Source organism: Zea mays, chromosome 1 (assembly GCF_902167145.1).
Source record: "Zea mays cultivar B73 chromosome 1, Zm-B73-REFERENCE-NAM-5.0, whole genome shotgun sequence".
Classification (NCBI taxonomy): Eukaryota; Viridiplantae; Streptophyta; class Magnoliopsida; order Poales; family Poaceae; genus Zea; species Zea mays.
In genome coordinates this window covers 225,228,756-225,248,675 of record NC_050096.1, presented here as the reverse complement: position 1 = coordinate 225,248,675, position 19,920 = coordinate 225,228,756, and the positions used below count along the sequence as shown (strand labels likewise).

The 19,920-nt window shown below is 45.1% G+C and overlaps 1 protein-coding gene across 4 annotated transcripts in view; it reads left to right on the top strand.

The window, feature by feature from the left end:
• The first annotated feature begins 2,736 nt into the window (after positions 1 to 2,736).
• LOC100281086 (phototropin-1) overlaps positions 2,737 to 19,920 on the top strand; it is a 32,990-nt gene continuing 15,806 nt past the window's right edge. For 3 of the 4 annotated variants that reach the window (XR_564036.4, XM_008675881.4, XM_008675873.3), the window contains exons 1-12: positions 2,737 to 3,376; positions 3,480 to 4,211; positions 4,292 to 4,383; positions 4,466 to 4,706; positions 4,799 to 5,036; positions 5,114 to 5,184; positions 8,654 to 8,760; positions 8,903 to 8,952; positions 9,040 to 9,144; positions 9,731 to 9,790; positions 10,435 to 10,524; positions 11,168 to 11,244. Coding sequence is in view for 3 of the 4 variants with exons in the window: in XM_008675881.4 (XP_008674103.1) it covers positions 3,577 to 4,211; positions 4,292 to 4,383; positions 4,466 to 4,706; positions 4,799 to 5,036; positions 5,114 to 5,184; positions 8,654 to 8,760; positions 8,903 to 8,952; positions 9,040 to 9,144; positions 9,731 to 9,790; positions 10,435 to 10,524; positions 11,168 to 11,244 (1,766 nt within the window). In the remaining variant the exon portion in view is untranslated. Of the gene's footprint in view, positions 4,212 to 4,291; positions 4,384 to 4,465; positions 4,707 to 4,798; positions 5,037 to 5,113; positions 5,185 to 8,653; positions 8,761 to 8,902; positions 8,953 to 9,039; positions 9,145 to 9,730; positions 9,791 to 10,434; positions 10,525 to 11,167; positions 11,245 to 19,920 lie in introns of all 4 variants that reach the window. The other variant, NM_001367345.1, reaches the window with a different exon arrangement.

The following is a 19,920-nucleotide window of genomic DNA, read 5'->3' as shown; positions in this document are numbered from 1 at the left end:
AAAAACCACCACAGCTCTAGTTGCTGGCACTAGAGAGGCTATGAAGGTAAAGGTGTTGATTTGCTTATTTTTAGGGAATAGGGCTCATTCCAACGGATATTGAATGGTTTCTATTTTGGTGGGAAAAAGAGGTGAAAAAGAATGGATAAGTAGTGTAAGTTCCCATTCAAGATGAAGTCCCTCTAGTGAGCAAGGAGCCGAAGCCGAAGCTAGCTACCTGAAAAACGCCGAAAATGGGCAAAAGGGTGGCCTTGGTTTCAGTGTGCTCTTCGACACAACATCTGTCGAAGATACATCTATGATTGAGCAGAAGGTGTGTTCTCCAAAAAAAGGAGACACCTGAAGGTGCGCTAGTTGTGGTATTGCCAAAGTCAACCAAAACCCTCGATAATACCCCTAAAGGAGAAATTATTCCTGAAAATGTTGAGGGTGAGAAGAATGAGAAAGTTGCGGAGCTAGCAAAGAAGGAGAAAGAATATTTCGAAGAGAAAACACATGTTCTTGAAAGCGAATAAGTGATCGGGTCACCTAAGTATGTTACTGGCCATGCAGCCGACAAGGAGCTTACTGTGGAACAAATTGCCGAAGTTCAAGAAATTGCTGAAAAACTAAGGTATTCGTTGAGAGTAACCATTTTTGGTGGTAGAGAAGATGACTACTTATATTGCTACCCAGATAACTTGGAAACCTAAACCTGCTGCTACATGGCGAAGAACATTGGGTTTCTGAAGCTTGATGATGGCCTGCCTGCCATGCCTCGACGGGATCTTAGACTTGCAAACACAAGGTTGACTTGTTCCTTGTGATTCGAGTTAATGATGAGTGATTGTCAACATCGGTAGTACTTTCGTGTAGTCAGTGGACTAACCAGAGTATGAGATTATATGTTGTGCAACCATGTGAAAGTAGCCTAGAGGGGGTGAATAGGCTACACCTGAAAATTCTACCAAAAACTTGAACTTTTGTGAGAATGACCAAGGCAAAATACAATCCATCGAGGAACAACATGTTCCAAGAACAATGAATCCACAACTAAGAACGATTGCACCAACTCAAGAAATAGAGATCGAGGAATTAGAATCAAAATCACGTTTGAGATCTTAGAACTTATATCACACCACAAAAACTTCCCACCAATCGAAGGGAGAAGGACTTGGGGTGTGAGAATGGAGTGGAGTCTCTTTGAATGATGTGAGTGCAGCCATCAATGAGCCTGGGTTCGAGTGTTTTAGGGTTTTGAGAGAGATGAGTGTTTATATAGTCTTCCCCAAAACAAACGACGACACACAGACGTGTAGGCCCGGAGTGGTCACATAGCATGGCATATGACGACACTAGACACACAGACGTGGCTAAGAGGGGAGGTTCCTGGATTGGGGTTGACCGACGAGGACGTCGGTCTTCTAAGGGGGTGGATTGTGATATCCTGGCCCTGATGGATGGGATATCCTGGCCCAAGGCTCAATAGAATTAATAGAGTATCCATATCAACAAGGTGCACCTTCTTTTTCGGAAGCCTAGCTCGAAAGAACCTCCAAGTTAAGCGTGCTTGGCTTGGAGCAATTTGGGATGAGTGACCGACCGAGAAGTTTTCTCGGGTGCGCATGAGTGAGGACAAAGTGTGCACAAAAGACACATGTTGGTCTGTGGGGACAATATATGATCCTAGCGAGTTGCTAGGAGTAAGTACCGCCGGTCCGAAATTGGACGGGGTGTTATAGCTTTGGAGGTTTTAGATATATGTAGTGGATTTGTATGATGTTGTAGATTCCCTTGGTTTACCTGAATTACTGAATTGATATCATTGTCCATGACCCACATCCTACACATGTTTTTGAAATATTTCTGCATATTTCTTTTGGGACTAAAGGCTGCTAAAGAAGATAAACCCCATACTTGTCTTGACTGGTTGAGTTGCATATGCCTTCTTGAATGGACAGGTTCTTATGTACTTGGATCACAACCAATTTAGGGGCATTGGAGAAGGAAGGAGAACATTTTCTTTGTACAAAACATTAATTATTAAAATGATGAAATTACTAAAACAACCTTCTCAATTTGAGGTTAGCTTAGCCGTTTGAGGAATTTCAGTAGCGTGTGGGTTTGGTTGGAAATTGTCAGTATGTTGCATAAGAATTTGTGAGATATTAAAGTTGATTACAATATATGTGTTGTTTGTTTTTATGTACTCCATCCGTCCAACAATTTAGTCGTTTTGGATTTGTGCTAAGTCAATCATTATCAACTTTGATCAACAATATGTATAATATTAAATTGTGTTAAACTTAAAGAATTATATATTATGATAGTTCAAATCATAATAAATTAATAATTTTGTTTTTATGTTGTAAAGTCTTATGAAACATCTAGTATAACCGTTAAAGTTGATAATGATTAACTTAGCATAAACGATTAATTCATGTGGCCGGATGTGGACGGACGAAGTAATGGTTATGTGATAAATAATTTATGTACCGTAGTAGCAATAACCATAAAGATGGTGCTGTTTGGTTCACGAAATGTAACGCAAAGGGTAATGATAATGGTTTACATTCGATTACTGTCGGTAACAAGTTTGAATAGTCCGGTATCAATTTTTAGTATGGTATCTGATTACGGTGGAACTAAAACAAACATGATTTAACGTTATCACTTACCCATTACGTTACAGATATCTGAACCAAACGTTACAGATATCTGAACCAAACGGTACCTAAGCACCGGAAAAATCCACCTGAACAAGCTGTGTTCACGAGGAAGCGGGAGGTGGAGGCTCTTGTTCCCGTGTTCCGCACCCGCGTCGATTCCCCGCTGCGCTGTTACCTTGGCCGTCGTGGTCGTCGCAACCTCCCTCCCTCGCGACAGGGACGTTGTACGAACGGCGCCCCGCCCCGCCACGACACCGCCCACCCATCCAACCAGCCCAACTCGCGCGCTCCCGTAGCCACACGCCCGCCTCAAATGATATGTCGCGTCGCCGTCGCCGTCGTCGTGGAGCGCCGAGCCCACGCTCCACCCGTCGAACTGCAACGGCCCGTCCGTCCTCGACCGCAGGATGCGGCCCTAGCGACCCCGATCACGCCCGGCGTGGTGCCGAGCTGGCCGCGGGTGAGGGGACCGGTGGCCGTCGCGCGGCCATGGAAACAGATGGAGGGGCGGGACGAGACGACCGTGAGTCGCTCACAAGGACAAGGCCGGATTGCATTATCCGCTCGCTGTGCCTGCCCTGCTTCTTCCGCCATTCTTTCCGTCTCTGCTCTACTTTCTTGGTCGCCTGTCCGGAGGCTCCTCCCCGCGGCCCCTGAGCAAACTGTACCATAGCCGCGTGATTGATTGGTTCACGGGAGGGACAGGGAGCGGCGTCAAGCTGGTTTTGGTAGTAAAAAATCACTTCAATTGTCCCCTCATTCCCATACTAAAGCAGGCTGCCCAAAATTTCTCAATATTGTCCTCAGAATTTGTTGCTGTGCTTTTGCCAGAAGCGGTGCTTGCTTCGGCAGATGGTTGTTCTCCCGCACCTGTCCTACCGCCGTTGATCGCGAGAGTCTCGTACGTAGTCTTCGGGGGCAAGCATCCATGGCGGAGTCATCGTCAAGGCAAGCGGCCGAGATGGTGGAGAAGTGGATGGCGTTCCCGTCTGGCTCCGACGCCGGCAGCGGCTTCGCGTTCCCGGCGCCACGCTCAGTGTCGGGCGCGGGCAAGGAGATAGTGGAGCTGGCGTCGCCCTCCACAGCCACGGCCACGGCCACGGCCACGACCACGGCCAGTGCCGGCAACAGGCAGGCCTCGTTCCAGCGCGGCCGCGACAGTGGCGTGGGCAGCACCAGGTCGTCCATGGACGGCGCGCGCGCGTCGGGGGACTCGTCGATGCCGCGGGTGTCGCAGGAGCTCAAGGACGCGCTGTCCAGCCTGCAGCAGACCTTCGTGGTCTCCGACGCCACCCGCCCGGACTGCCCCATCATCTACGCCAGCGCCGGCTTCTACACCATGACCGGCTACACCCCCAAGGAAGTCACCGGCCGCAACTGCCGCTTCCTGCAGGGCCCCGACACGGACATGAACGAGGTTGCCAAGATCCGGGACGCCGTTAAAACCGGCCGCAGTTTCTGCGGCCGCTTGCTCAACTACCGCAAGGACGGCACGCCCTTCTGGAACATGCTCACCGTCACCCCCATCCGCGACGACAACGGCAAGGTCATCAAGTTCATCGGGTAACCCATGCGACCTATCTATCTTATCCTCTTGCTGTACTGTTTACTCTGCTTTGTGATTCATGGAACTGCCGTGACAGGATGCAAGTCGAGGTGAGCAAGTACACGGAGGGGCTCAGCGAAAAGCGCATGCGGCCAAACGAGATGCCAGTGTCCCTCATCCACTACGACGGTGAGCCCTCTGCGTTCTCATGCCTTGCCTGTCCTTGCCCTGCGTTCCTCCCTCACGACGTATGTATTCTTCGACACCGTAGACCGGCAGAAGGAGACGGCAATGTCATCGATCACGGAGGTGGTGCAGACGGTGAAGCACCCGCGCGCTCGCTCCGAGGGTGAACAGGAGCCCGTGGAGCCTGCACCGCCCGTCATGGCGTCGCCGTTGGTGGCCCCTGGCACGCCGTCGGGCGGTGCCAGCCTCAAGTCCCCGCTCTGGGACGTGAAGAAGGAGGACTCACGGCTGAGCCGGAAGTCGAGCCGCCGCTCTTCCCTCATGGGGTCAGTTCCAAACTCGGACACCTCTAATGCATGAAGCTGACACTCAGGGCTCCGTCTGCCTGACATGACACGCAAGGATGGTTTCTTGGTAGGTTCAAGATGGGGAAGAGGAGCTCGATAGGAAGCAAGGATGCCCTTCCAGCGGAGGTGGAGGCCCCGGCGCCGGCGCCGGCGCCACCGGAGTCAACGACGGAGAAGCAGCGCAAGAACAGCTGGGAGCAAGAGGGGAGGGAGAGGGACATCAGGCAGGGGATCGATCTAGCCACGACACTAGAGCGTATCGAGAAGAACTTCGTCATCACGGATCCCAGGCTCCCCGACAACCCCATCGTAAGCACGGAATCCCGCCATAGCTGCTCAGCTTCTTCCGGCAGTTACTCAGCGTGGAAAATGCTTGGGCCGTGCAGATCTTCGCGTCGGATAGCTTCTTGGAGCTGACGGAGTACACGCGGGAAGAGATCCTCGGGAGGAATTGCAGGTGAGCAGTCTCCATCCTGTCGTTAAGATAACAATTTGAAAATTTCATTTTGAAACTTCGATTCATAGCTGTAGCTTTGCTATTTGACACGTCCATTTGATTGCTGTCGTATAATTTTCACGGATGAGAGAGTTATCGTACTATTCATTGATTGTAAAACCTCCTCAATTCTTGTATGAGAAAAAAATGAAACACTGTCTGTTTTTTATAAAAAAAAAGGAATGAAACACTGTCTGCTTTTTATAGGATAAGAGGGTGTTTGGTTCTCCGACAAGTTTACTAAATGCCTCGTCATATGTTTAATGAAAATAATAAGTATTAAATATAATCTAATTATAAAACTAATTATATAGATAAAGACTAAACGATGAGACAAATTTAATAAATCTAATCAATCTATGAATAGTAAATATTTACTATAGCATGACATTATCATATCATGGATTAATTAGATTTAATAGAATTGTCTTATCATTTAGTTTTTTTGTAATTATTTTTATAATTAAACTATATTTAGTTTAATATCTCTAACAGTAAATATCTGATGTAAGGCTGTCCGCATTCACAGACTGTGAACGTAACGCTATCGCTGATGCAATAAAAACAAGCTGCAGCGGTAGGCTCGAAACCCATCCCTACCATAGGGTTGATCGTCTCTCACCTCATATCGAGCGTCCTCTCTCCTAAGTCCTACCCTATCTTCTTCTCTCTCGTGCAAGTGGCCAATGGCTCCATCTCCCGCCATGGGACGAGACAAGGCGCGCCCGCGGGAGGAGGGTGGGACGGAGCTCGGCCGTCGGCCACCAACACCATCGTTGTGGCCTCCAAGCTTGGTGGCGCCTCATGGCGAGCGGAGCGGCAGAACCGAGGGAGGCGAGCTGGATCCGGTGAAAGGCGCGGGTTCGAGAGAGGGGGCAGCGGAGGACGCTGGCGCCGATGTGGGAGGGGAGGACGCGGCGAGAGAGAGGCAACGATGGATGGGAGAAGAGATGGTGTCGGGTGGAGGAGAGCAGAGCAGTGGAGTGGCTACTAGAGAAAGATTAATGGAAGGATAGAGAGGGGGATATTAAAATTGTAGTGGTTGGTATAGGGTAGAGATATAGGGTAAATATGGTTGTGGATGATTTTAGTATAGGGTAAAGAATCTCGCTGACCAGGACAGAATATTCCTTTTAGGGTAGAGGAATAAAGTAAAACGAGTGCGAATAGAGATGTCAATGGGTACCCGAAACCCGATTACCCGACGGGTTTTACTCGATATGAATGAGGTTACGGGATGATTTCTCTACCCATAGGTAAGTTATTGGGCAAGAACCTATACCCGTTGGGTAGACAGGTACGGGTATGGGTTGATACTACCCATACTCGCATCAATACCACTATAACCATATAATAGAGCTCATCTTAACTAAAATAAAACCCTTCTCTAACTATCATTTGTCTAGCTACCAAGTTATGAAATCATATGATTTGTTATATGTGAAGTTGAACTTGTTTTTTTTTGTTTATTTAATATTTTGAGTGATTGATATATTGGAATTTAAGACTTTACTAGTGGGTACGGGTTACCCGACGAGTAAAATTACCCAGGTATGAGTAGTTTTTATACCCACGAGTATATATAGGTAACTCGACGAGTAGAATTATTTTTGATGGTATGGAATGGCACTATCCGACAGAGGTGTAGCTGTTTGCCATCCCTAAGTGCGGATAGCCTAGCGCGCTAGAAAATGTAGCTCCATCGATCAAACACCCCCAGAAACCTAGGTGCCGTTTGGTTCATATATTTGTAATGTAATGGATAACGGATAACGTTAAATCATGTTTGTTTTAGTCCAACCGTAATCAGATACCACACTAAAATTTGATACCAGCTTATTCAAATTTGTTACCGTCAGTAATCGAGCCGAAATCATTACCATTACCATTTGCGTTACATTTTTTGAACCAAACAGCACCCTAATTCGCCCCGGCCAGCCCCTCGTTAAGCCGGCCTACACAGCCTTCTGGGCTCCGCGTTCCCACGATTGCATTGGGCCACGCCCGGCTGGGCCTCCCTGGCTGGGCCTCCCTGGCTGCATGGACCGCCGCGCACCCGCCTGGGCTGCCAGCTGGTGGTGGGCCGCCATGCGCACCGCGTCGGCCGCCCGGTCCCACGACAGCGCCGCGAGGTCGCCCTCCGCCAGCATCGCCGTCATGCGCACCGGCGCACCGCGTTGGCCGCCTGGTCCCGTGACAGCGCCACCGCGCGGATCGGCGAGACGCCGTCAACAGAGGCCTCCGCAGCCCCATGCCAGGCCGTCGCGCCCAGCCATCGCTAGCGTCGGCGCAGCCGCGAGCGCCACTGCGGCCTCGTGCCTGGCCGCTGGCCATCGACAGCGCCTATGCCATGCCCGCGGCCCCGAGCCCGACGCGCTCGCAAGCTCCGGCCGCGGCCTGAGCCTGTTGCAGCTTTGATTCTTCTCTTGCCTTCTGCAATCCAATTGTAAGAGTGCCTTACGCATACCTCAACGGACCCAAACAAACAAAATTGTTGTAGATCTCCAAGAAAAAGCCGGCTTATGCAGCTTAGTTTCATAGAGATGTGCATCATCCATATCAATGATGCCTGAATGAACCATTTTGGATTCAACCTCAAAGCCATAACGATTCAGGAGTCAATACTAATTAATTCCAGTCCTTGACACATCTGGAAACCCTCCTCATTAGTCAGTTCTACTTCATCAATCATCACGCACTAAAACCTTGATGAGATACTTCAAGCCCCACATTACTTCCAGCACAACTTTATAAGCAGGCAGTGAATTGTCAAACTAGCTTCGATGATGTTTTTCGATTCACATTCTCGAACGGCAAGTCTCTTGCCTAACTTCACAAATGGACGACACACCAAAACTCCCAGACACCATCATTCACAAATACCAAGGGCGGAGCATTCGGTACGGCAAGGTGTGGCACTCACCATATCTTGACTCCACTGTGAACGCGCAACTTTGACCTGCCATCCTTCAGAAACGCAAGAGAAAGAAAGACCAGAAAGTTTGAGACCAAGAAGGGCGACTAGTACGGAGCTTCATCGAGTAAGAACAGAGGTCAATCTAAAACAATGTTTCATCACACGATTTCATATACTTTTTTGTCTGGCTCCGGTGGCAAGGACCCTGTCATATCGGTTGTTGCCATGGCTATTGTGATTTGTGAGCCAGAGAACAGATTCTCTCCATTGTACTTGCTAGGCTTATTTCTTAATGCCCTGTGCTATGGTGCATATTATAGACTGCACATGCCAATATTGCTCAATAAAAAGAGCTCGTGTAGTCATGCTGGTGTGCCTTGAAATACTTCATTTGTGCATTGTGGATTTCTTAGTGAATTTTCTTTTCTTTAAATGCATAATTGGTTCTATTGCTTTTGCTTTGAATTGGTTGTGGTACGTAGGTGACCTAGATAATCCTATTGGTATTTGTAGATTTCTTCAAGGGCCAGAGACCGACATGTCCACAGTTGATAAGATCCGGGAAGCTATCCGGGAACAGAAAGAAATCACTGTCCAGCTAATCAACTACACCAAGAGCGGTAAATTTTGCATTTTAACCGGAAAAACTAGAAAGCATGAGCAATTGACCTTTTCCTACCATAGAGTTTAGTCAATATATGTATGATTGATGTGGGTGCTATATATACTGATATTTTTCTACGATTGTTGTTCATTGACCAGGGAAGAAGTTTTGGAACTTGTTCCACCTACAGCCAATGCGAGACCAGAAAGTACTCACTGGCTATATCTCTTGTCAACTTGTTGCACACTTGTTCATGTGGTACCGTGCACACTCATTTTATTATTTGGGTATGTAGGGAGAGCTTCAATACTTCATTGGAGTTCAATTGGATGGAAGCGACCATGTTGAACCCCTTAGGAATCGTCTCTCTGAGAACACTGAACTACAAAGTGCTAAATTGGTAGCTCAATCTATTCTCAGTAATTTTCATTTTGATGGTTTAAACTAGATCTATAATAGGTGCACAATAAGCCAACTTTAAAATGTAAAACAAAATGAGGACTCGGTTATTTGGTTTCTATTCTTGTTGGTATGGTCCATAGTGATGGATTAACTTCCAGCCTTCACTCATAAAAGAAACCTATGGACATGGAAATTAACAAGCAACCTGGGTATGTCTTGACAAAATATATGTAGCTACTCCCTCCACTCCAATTGTTAGTGGTTTTAGTTTTTTATAAGTCAAAATTCTCTTGTTTTGACCAAATTTATAGAAAGATCTACAAACAACATTAATATAAAACTAGATTCATTAAATGGACAATGATTTATATTTTGATAATACATTTGTTTTATATTATAGGTGTTAATATATTCCTTATAAACTTGGTCAAAGTTAGACAAGTTTAACTTAGGACAAAACTAAAAATGACTAACAATTTGAAAGGGAGTGAATAATTGATACATAGGACGATAACATTATGTGAATGTATTTTTCCTTTCAAATTTGAAGTACACTAACTATTCATGTGATAAAATTCAAATAGGTCAAAGCTACGGCAGAGAATGTGGATGAAGCAGTCAGAGAGCTTCCTGATCCCAACCTGGTAAGGTACATCTAATTTTTGTTTCACTATTTTCCAAAAGCATTCGCTAATTATTATTCTTAATTCAAATATACATATTCCTCTTCCATGTTCAAGAAAAATGAATATTCTAACAAGAGATCACTAACTATTCTTAGACTTCTATAAATGCTACTCTCTACGTTCCAATTTATAATTCACTTGACTTTTTTTACCTCAAGTTTGAACGGCTCGACTTATTTAAAAATATTTCATAATTATTGTTAGTTTTTACTGTGATATTGTTTAGTATATAATGTTCAAATTTTTTAATAAGACGAGCCGGTCAAACTTGGTGCAAAAAAGTCAAACAAATTATAAATTGGGACAGAGGGAGTATTATAAATATTTGGTAAATTTCTATTGTGGAGATCAACTTAATGCTCTATATGAAAATGTATGTTTTTATAACAAATGGATAACATCTACTATGATATGGGGCAACCTCAGAAGAAAAGGATCAATAAACTATTCTCATGTTTTGCCGCATAATATGAGCTTTGCATTATGAAACAGAAACCACAACTGCAATGTCAATACTTTGAACTAACATAAATATTTAAGAGTAGTTTGTTTAGCCAATTCTTTGTCATATATTTTACTGTAGCTAATATGTATATTTGCAGAGACCAGAGGATCTATGGGACATTTACTCACGATATGTTTCCCCAAAGCCTCATAAACGTTACAACTCTTCTTGGATTGCGATGGAAAAGGTATGTTATGAATGTCTCCTAAAAGATTATGTAAGTAGCACAAAAAATAGTTAGTTAAGCTTATTACTACAAATACTAGACAAAGAGTTGGACACAAAGTAATTTACTATTTCGTGCATTGAAGAAAGGCAAAAGCAGGATGACAATGCATTTGCCATATATGTTTACAAGAGTTTAGTTTATCCTTTCTCAAATTCTAATTTCTACCTCTACTAAGCCGTAATATTATGTTTACAACTCTCTCAGTTCCAAATTATAAGATCTTTTGGTTTTTTAAGGTACATTAATTTTATTATGTATCTAGACATAGTGTATATCTAATTGTATAGAAAAAAACTATACATCTAAAAAGGCTAAAATATCTTATAATTTGAATGAAGTATGTCTTTAGAGATATGTGCAATGGTCTTTGCTTTTGCTTATAGTGTTTTATGCCAATTTATGAACTTGCATTAACTTTTTGTGATTCTTCATATATCTAGATAACACTCAAAATATTCTATGTGCAAAATGTTCAAGTTGTTATTTTCCTTTTGATTTCAGATTGATTTATAAAATCCATAATGTGGTCATACTTTAAGTATGCTTTGATTTGAAATGTTGGCATGCAGTTTTTTTAATTTGCTTTGTATTTGTACTTTAGATTATAAAATCTGGTGTGAAGATTGGCTTGAAGCACTTCAAGCCTATAAAACCTTTGGGTTATGGTGACACTGGCAGGTAAGGGGATCAACCTAACCTTTTGAAATTGAAACATACATAACTATTTAGGTATTTGTTAGTACTTTTGGAAGTCTACTAGCAAGAAAATAAACATTTCATGACATCAATCCAAAGAAAAATGGTAGATGTAAATCCACACTCGTATATGATACTGCAAGTAGGGATGAAAACGGTCGGTAAACACTAAAACCATTACCGTTTTCATATTTTTTATCGGAAACGGTAACTCCGGAAACGGAAACGATATCGGTATTTCGGAAACATCGGAAACGAAAGTTTGGTGCGGAAAATACACCGGTAACGGTCGGAAACTCGGAATCTAAAATACAATCGGTAAATATATCAAACTTCATAATACAACAAAGTTGACAAAAGATCACAAAGACCACAAGTTCACAATTCATGATATAACAAGTTCACAATATAAAAAGTTCACAAGGATCACAAATTTATAATATAAAAAGTGTACAAAGATCACAAGTTCACAATATAACAAGTTCACAGTATAACAAGTTCATAGACTCAAAGTTCACAATTCACAATATCCACTCGATCTAGCTGACATGGCATTCTTACTTATGAAATATTTTTTCCTCACATAAATAGTTTTTCACAACCTCACAGGAAAACCCTAAAACCTAGTGTGTGGAAAAGACTAAATCGTTAATCTCAACTGCCTTCCAACACCATCTATCCAAAAAAAATCTAAAGGTGTCCAAAAAATACAAAAATAAGTAATCCTTATCTAAAGACGTACAGGCGATACGAAAAATCACATGCTAGAAAATTCCGAAAAATTCCGAGACACAATTCCGGAAAATTCCGAGACACAAATCCGGTAATTTCCGACAAAAACCGGTAACCGAAGGAAACGGTCGGTAAAACACCACGCCGATTCCGATAGAAAATTCCGAAAACCGATTCCGTTTTCGAAAAATACCGTTACCGATGAATCCGACCGAAAAATTTCGAAATCGGTTTCCGGAATACCGAAAAATTCTGAAACCATTTTCATCCCTAACTGCAAGTGTATTTGATGAGCCCTTCAATGCCCATAGGAATCTATGTGTTCCACTGTTCTTTTCTTTCAAAATAATGAAAAAACAATTGCACACTAAAAGGGTAGGTTAGTTCTCTTAACATGTGTTATGATATGGTTAGTGATAATATTGATATGAGGATTACAATAATGAAATGTGAGATTTACTACAACATCTCATAAATTATTTAATAACATAATATGGTAAACACAATCATGATTTATAGTAACACATGTATTCTAAATCTCTATTCAAGAATCTATATTCACTGTATCATGAATTATTGTATTCTTAGTCTAGGTGGCTCTAGGTGAAGGATAGGGAGGAGGAGGTGGAAAGGCATGTGAGGAGAGGGCAAGGGTGCCGATGGCAGTGAAAGGAGGCGTGCCTCCTGTCTCTCCATTAGATTTTTTGATAAAGAAAGCTTGTACTATTCTCAAAGTACATCGAGATGATACAAGGTCATGAAAACAAACTATTGAATTCTTCCTAATAAGAAGCACATAGCCACAAGACTAAAAGGAAGCCAACAAACTCTAGTGACTATTAATTTGTAGGCTAGATCGCCACCCATGTGTCTAGGAGAAAATATCTTTGACCACCTGCGCCAACTTTTGCGAGACCATCACAATCAAGTCTTGAAAAGCCACCTCTATAGAGTAGGCCAAGTACATAGCCTCTAGATAACCACAAATATATATTTTTTATTTTCAAAGGCAGTATCATTTCTGCTAAGCCAAAGTGACCAACAAGTAGTGGCCGCTCCAAGCAAAGTGGTTTAGACTTTAGATTCTATACTAAAGCCTCCTAACCAATCACCAAACAAGTGAGAAACATTGCACTATTTAGTTAGTCTAGTAGCCACATGAATAATCGACCAAATAGAACAAGCAAAATGGCATTAAAAATAGGTGTCTAATTGTCTCATCTTTATGATACAAGCAAAAATATTTTACTACCTTGCCAATTACGCTTTGCAAGATTATCCTTGGTCAATACAACTCCTCTTCATAAGTATACCATAAAAATACCTTGATTTTTAGCGGGGCCTTTTTAGTTTCCATAAACTTGCTTTGAAGAGTCTTGTGAGTCTTGATCTTCGCGGGGTTTCAGGGTTCTGCTCCTTTCTTTCGTTTCTTGCTTGCCTCCCTTTTTCCTTCTTCCCTTTTCTCCTAGGTAAGGCGAAAGGGACTCTAGCGTAATGGTTAAGGCTTCCGAGTAGCACCTCCAGGTCCTGGGTTCGATCCCCCTGGGGGCGAATTTCTGGCTTGGTTAAAAAATCCCCTCGCTGTGCCCCGCCCGCTCCCGGGTTACGTTCTGCGTGCCACCCTCCGGTTGGGCCGTTGCAGAGTGGGCGGTGACGACCCGCTAGTGATGGGGGGCCAGGGTTCGGGGATTTTCTCGGCCGGGACCATGTTTCGGTCTCTTCTTAATATAATACCGGGAGGGCGGTCTTTCCCTCCCCGGCCGAGTTTTTTTTCTCCTAGGTAAGTCTGGATTGGTTTAACCCTCTCTTTTTCTATTCTTTCTTTGTTTGTACAGTCCTCCTGTACTCTACCTTCTCTCTTCTGCCTTTTTGTTTTAATAAAATTTGCGCCGCTATAGAGGATTCCCCTACACTTTTTGTTAGAATGTCGTTTAGGGTCACTGGCAAGTGGCTCTTTCACCACAAGCTGACCTTGGACGGCTCTCTCGACCGCTACAAGGCCCATTGGGTCCTTCGGGGCTTCACCCAGCGCCCCGGAGTGGACTACGACGAGACCTTCAGCCCCGACGTCAAGTTCGCCACCGTTCACGCCGTCCTCTCCCTCGCCCTCTCTCGGGACTGAGCGATCCATCTGCTCGACGTCAAGAATGCCTTCCTCCATGACACTCTGACGGAGACTGTCTATTGCAGCCAGCCCACCGGCTTCGTCGACGTCGCTTGTCTGGATCTGGTCTGTCGGCTTAACCGCTCCCTGTATGGCCTCAAGCAGGCGCCGCGGGCATGGTACAGTCGCTTCACCTCGTACTTGGCTTCCATTGATTTCGTCGAGGCCAAGTCGAACACGTCCCTGTTCATCTACCGACGCGGCGACGACACCGTCTACCTTTTGCTCTACGTCGACGACATTGTGCTCACGACATCCACCACTGACCTCCTACAGCGCACGATCGTCGCCCTTCAGCGAGAGTTTGCGATGAAGGACCTGGGCCCCTCCACTTCCTCGGCATAACCGCCGAGTAACGGCCTCAGGATCTCTTCCTCCACCAGCGCCAGTACGCCATCGACATCCTGGAGCGGGCTGGCATGTCCGACTACAAGCCCTACTCCACACCTATTGACACTCAGGTGAAGCTCTCTGAGGACGACGACCCCCGGTCGCTGACGCGACGTCCTACCGGAGCCTCATCGGCGCGCTCCAGTACCTCACCTTCTCCAGGCCCGACATCGCCTACGCTGGCCAGCAGGTGTGCCTGCATATGCACCCACCTGACTGCCCTCAAGCTGATCCTGCGCTACCTCCATGCTCCCTCGACTACGAACTCCTACTCCGACCATCCCCGATGTCAGATCTCGTCGTCTACACCGACACTGACTAGGCTGGCTACCCCGACACGCGCCGGTCCACATCCGGTTATGCCATGTTCCTGGGCACCAACCTCGTCTCCTGGGCCGCCAAGCGGCAGCCCGTCGTCTCCCGCTCCAGCGCAGAGACCGAGTATCACGCCGTGGCCAACGGCGTGGCAGGCCTCATGGCTGCGCCAGCTCCTCCATGAGCTCAACAGCCCCCTCCAGCGCGCCACCCTCGTCTACTGCGACAACGTCAGTGTGGTCTACCTCTCCACCAATATCGTGCAACATCAGCGCACGAAGCACGTGGAGATCGACCTGCACTTCGTCCGCGAGCGTGTCGCTGCCGGTGACGTTCGGGTTCTCAGCATCCTCACCACGCTACAGTCGCCGACATCTTCACCAAGGGGTTACCGTCGAGTGTATTTTTAGACTTTCGATCCAGTCTCAACATCTGTACAGGATAGAGTTGCGATCGGGGGGTGTTAGAATCCCGTTTAGGGTTTGGGGTTCTCCCCATGTAATTACTCTCTCACCTCTATGTAATGGGCCAGACCTAGTTAACTCAAGTCTATTAATACAACACCCTTCCCTAAGACAGAGTTAGGGTTTCCCACACTTTTTGTCGGTCAAAAAAATAACATTGGGGACATCAACATTTATCAATGCTTGATAGTGTGATTTCGCTAAGAGTTGTTCAATTGGATGTAAGTTCTAATAAAATACATCTAGCTCTTGTGTAAATTGTATGCTAGTAATGCATGGTAAAAGATTATTCCATGATACTTAGGACATGGAAGATCCTTGCACCAAGAGATATTTAGTGGAGAAACGTCCAAGACTCCACATATAGTGACATGCATAGGCCTGGCTATAAGTACATGGATACTGATCTTGCAAAGTTGTGTTTTCTAGCCATTTTTCCTCACAAAACCTCACTTGTGACCCATCATTAACCACAAATGGTCCATAGCCTAAGAAAATCACGCTTGACTTTCATGAGACTACCAAAAATAGGAGTCCCAAAGTTCAATTCAACTTGAATGAAATGTTTAGAACCTAGATATTTATTCTGGGAAGGGCGGGCCTGGTGCAGCGGTAGAGCCTACCGTCTGTAACCGGAAGGTCCCAGGTTCGAGCTCTAGCCTCTGCATATTATGCGGGTAAGGCTTGACGCTTAAAGATACCCTTCCCCAGACCCCGCACAGTGCAGGAAGCATACGACACTGGGTACGCCCTAGATAATTATTCTGGAGATGTTTTTTTCTCGAACGCGCAGGAGGACTGCACGTCATTATATTAAGAGAGGAAAAAGGTCCAAGAGGACCAAAGTACAATGCCCTTAGGGCAAACAGAACACTTGACCACAATCTAGACCCTACTCATAATAGCAGGAAGACCAAAACTTGCTAGCTGTTTAGCCCCAGCCCTCTCCCAACAACTTAACTCATTCAGAAATAAGCTTTTAACAAAACACAGGGAAGGGTTTACACCATCAAAAACAGCTTTGTTTCTAGTCAGCCATAGGCACCAAGACCCCAAGATAATAAGACTGTTGAAGCCTTTCTTTCTGTTTTTGGGCACCTTCTTAAGCACCTTCCTCCACCAATCAGCAAATGAGATTTCATGAACAGCAGGAATGAGATCCCCAAGACACAAGGGAACAAGAATAGCATGCCAAAATTGCCTGGCAAAACTGCAAGTACACAGAAGATGTTGCACTGTTTCCTGCTCTTGGTCACAAAGAACACAAACAGCCGGGTGTTGCAGCCCTCTCCTCAATCTATCAGCAGTCCAACACTTATTCCTTATCGCCAGCCAGAGAAAGAACTTGCATTTTGGAGGAGCCCAGGATTTCCACAAACGTTTCCATGGCTCAAACGAAATTGAACCCATGAAAAAAGCCTTATAGCAAGACTTTGAGGAGAACATCCCAGAAGAAGAGTGCATCCAAACATGTCTGTCAGCATCATGAGAAAGCCTAACTTCCCCCAAAGTATCCCATAACAACAGATATTGCTGCAACCCACTCAAAGAAAGAGCACCACGGATATCACTGACCTAATGCCAATTATCCAGAGCCTGTGCCACCGTTCTGGAAGAGTACGCCTTGCGGCCAACCATACCCACCACCTCAGGGGCAATGTCCTGGATATTATTCCCATGAATTCATCTATCCGACCAGAAGAGAGTAGTAGCCCCATTCCCTAAGATGGTAACAACTGACAAATCAAAGAACTGTCTAACCTGACGTTGCACTGGGAGGGACAGCCCACGCCAAGGTCTGCTCAGATCCGTCTTTTCCAACCATAACCATTTTGCCTGCAATGCCCAGCTTTTGAGCTTAAGGTTAGGGATCCCAAGCCCACCAAGCTTCAGAGGCCTCGTGACAACTTCCCATGGAACAAGACAGCTACCACCATTAACTTCCTTTCTTCCTCTCCAAAGAAATCCTCGCCGAATTTTATCAATTGATTTAATAACCCACTGAGGGACATTGATTGCAATAAGAAGATAAGTCGGAATGGCCGATAGAACAAACTTCACCAACGCAGTCCGCCCAGCCAGATTGAGCAGCCGGGCCTTCCAGTTAGGCAGACGATCTGCAATCTTCTCAATCCATAACTTAAGGTCACATTTCCTCAATTTTTTATCAGATATGGGCAGCCCCAGATACCTGCAAGGAAACGCAGCGGGACTGCAATGCAGCACACTGCAACCAGCAAGCACCTGCTGATCATCACATCTAATTGGAATAGCACTGCTCTTGAGCATATTGGTTACCAGACCAGAAGCCGAACCAAAATAGTTTAGTATTATTTTAGCACAATTCAGATCTGCTTCAATTGGTTTTATGAAAAGGACCACATCATCCGCATAGATGGAGACTCTACTGCGGACATCAGCTCCCCCAAGGCCCTGCAGCAAGCCTCTATTTTCAGCAACCCGGAACAAGCTGCTAAGCACATCCATAACCATCACAAATAGCATGGGAGAAAGTGGATCTCCCTGGCGAAGACCTCTCCGATGAAAAATATGATTACCAGGCGAGCCATTCAGGAGCACCTGAGTAGAAGAAGTGAATAACAGGTTGGAGATCAGATTACGCCAAACAGGACCAAACCCCAAATGTGTCAAAATCTCCAATAAAAACGCCCACGAGACTGAGTCGAAAGCCTTGGAAATATCCAGTTTCAGCAGCAAACTAGAGATCTTCCTCTTATGAAGGAACTTAATCGATTGTTGCACTAGCATGAAATTGTCGTGAATTGACCTTCCTCTGATAAAAGCACTCTGGTTAGCTGCCACTAGGTCCTGAAGATATGGTCCCAAACGATTAGCGAGGATCTTAGTGACCAGCTTAGCAAAACTATGAATCAAGCTAATTGGTCGAAAATCACCAGCTGAGGAAGCATCTTCCCTCTTTGGAAGAAGAATGAGATACGCTGAGTTCAGCAAGTCAAATTTATAGGCGTCTCCATGGTAAAGGGAATTAAGAGCAGCCATTATGTCGACCTTAATAATGTCCCAGCATGTCTTGTAGAATTTTCCTGTAAAACCATCAGGCCCAGGGGCCTTATCAGAAGGGAGACTAGCAATGGTGTCCCTAACCTCCCCCTCTGAAAAAGCCTGCTCCAAAACAGTTAGATCCATCGCAGCCCTGTGACAATTATTCAGATCAATAGTAAATGGCCTCTGCAAATCAGCCCCCAGCAGGTTACGAAAATACTCCTCAAGAATTTGTTGCATGTCATCATGGTTGGTAGCCAATCTTCCATCTTCCTCAATTTTGGAGATGAAATTCTTTTTCTTCCGATAACATGCCTGCGAATGAAAGAACTTAGTGTTGGCATCACCCTCCTTTAGATAGTGGATCCGTGATCTCAACCGAGCAACAGTCCTTTCAAGAGACGCGAGGCTAAGACACCGCTGCTTCAACAAGTTTAGCAACCAAACTTCCCCACTGGACAAAATTCTGATATCCTGCGCCATTTCCAGCCTATGCAACACTTCTCTGACAAGCCCCAGCTGCAACCTTACATTACCCACTTCTTTATGCCCCCAAGACTGCAATGCGCGAGCTAACCTTTTAAGCTTCAAATGACACCTGCTCCAACGGGCATGAGCCACCAACTGGCAAGCTCCAGGACGCACCCACCACCTCCAGAAAACCAGGAAATTTGGGCCAGAAACTCTCAAAATGAAACCGTCTTTTCCCCAAACAGCCCTCTCTAACCTTGAGGATCAAAGGACAATGATCTGAAGATGTGGTAGCATCACTATGAAGAGAAGCGTCTGGAAAAAGATCTTCCCAACAGCTAGAGCAAAAGACATGGTCCAGCTTAACAAGAGTTGGAGCATCTCTCTGGTTGGACCAAGTATACCTCCTTCCCTTCAAATGAATCTCTTTCAGATCCAAAGAATTAATAAGCCTACGGAAGTCCCCCAACATAGCCCTGTTAATATTGGAATTGTTCTTGTCTTCCTCCCTGAAAATTAGATTAAAATCTCCCCCAACACATGTATTTCTGATTTCTCTTAATTCGTGAAGAAAGGAGGATTTAAGATTGTCCTGGTGAGGACCATACACTCCAGTGAACCACCAGCAAGAACCATTTTTCTCTTGCAATCTAACTGAAACCGAAAATTGCTTGATAACTGAAGCCAAAGATGAAAAAACCCCATCGCGCCAGGATACCAGTACCCCTCCTCTGGTACCAATCGCTGGGCTGTAAACAAAATTGCTGAAACCAGACCCCAAAATTGAGAGCACATCAAAATCTGAAATAGAACAAAGTTTGGTTTCCTGCAGGCAAATAATCGAAGGTCTAATATCAACCACCAAAGATTTAACAGAATCTCTCTTCACACGATCATTCAGCCCTCTCACATTCCAGATTAAAAAACAGCTTGAATCCATCTAAACAAAGATCAAACACCACCAGCAAACCAGCCCCACCACACCTAAACAGGCCCGTTCAGCGGCACCGTCCAGCCAAACAGCGCTGCCAAAGCAGCAATATGAATGCTAGAGAGCCCAGAAACAAATAGCTTCGCATAATTACCGGCATCCTGGAC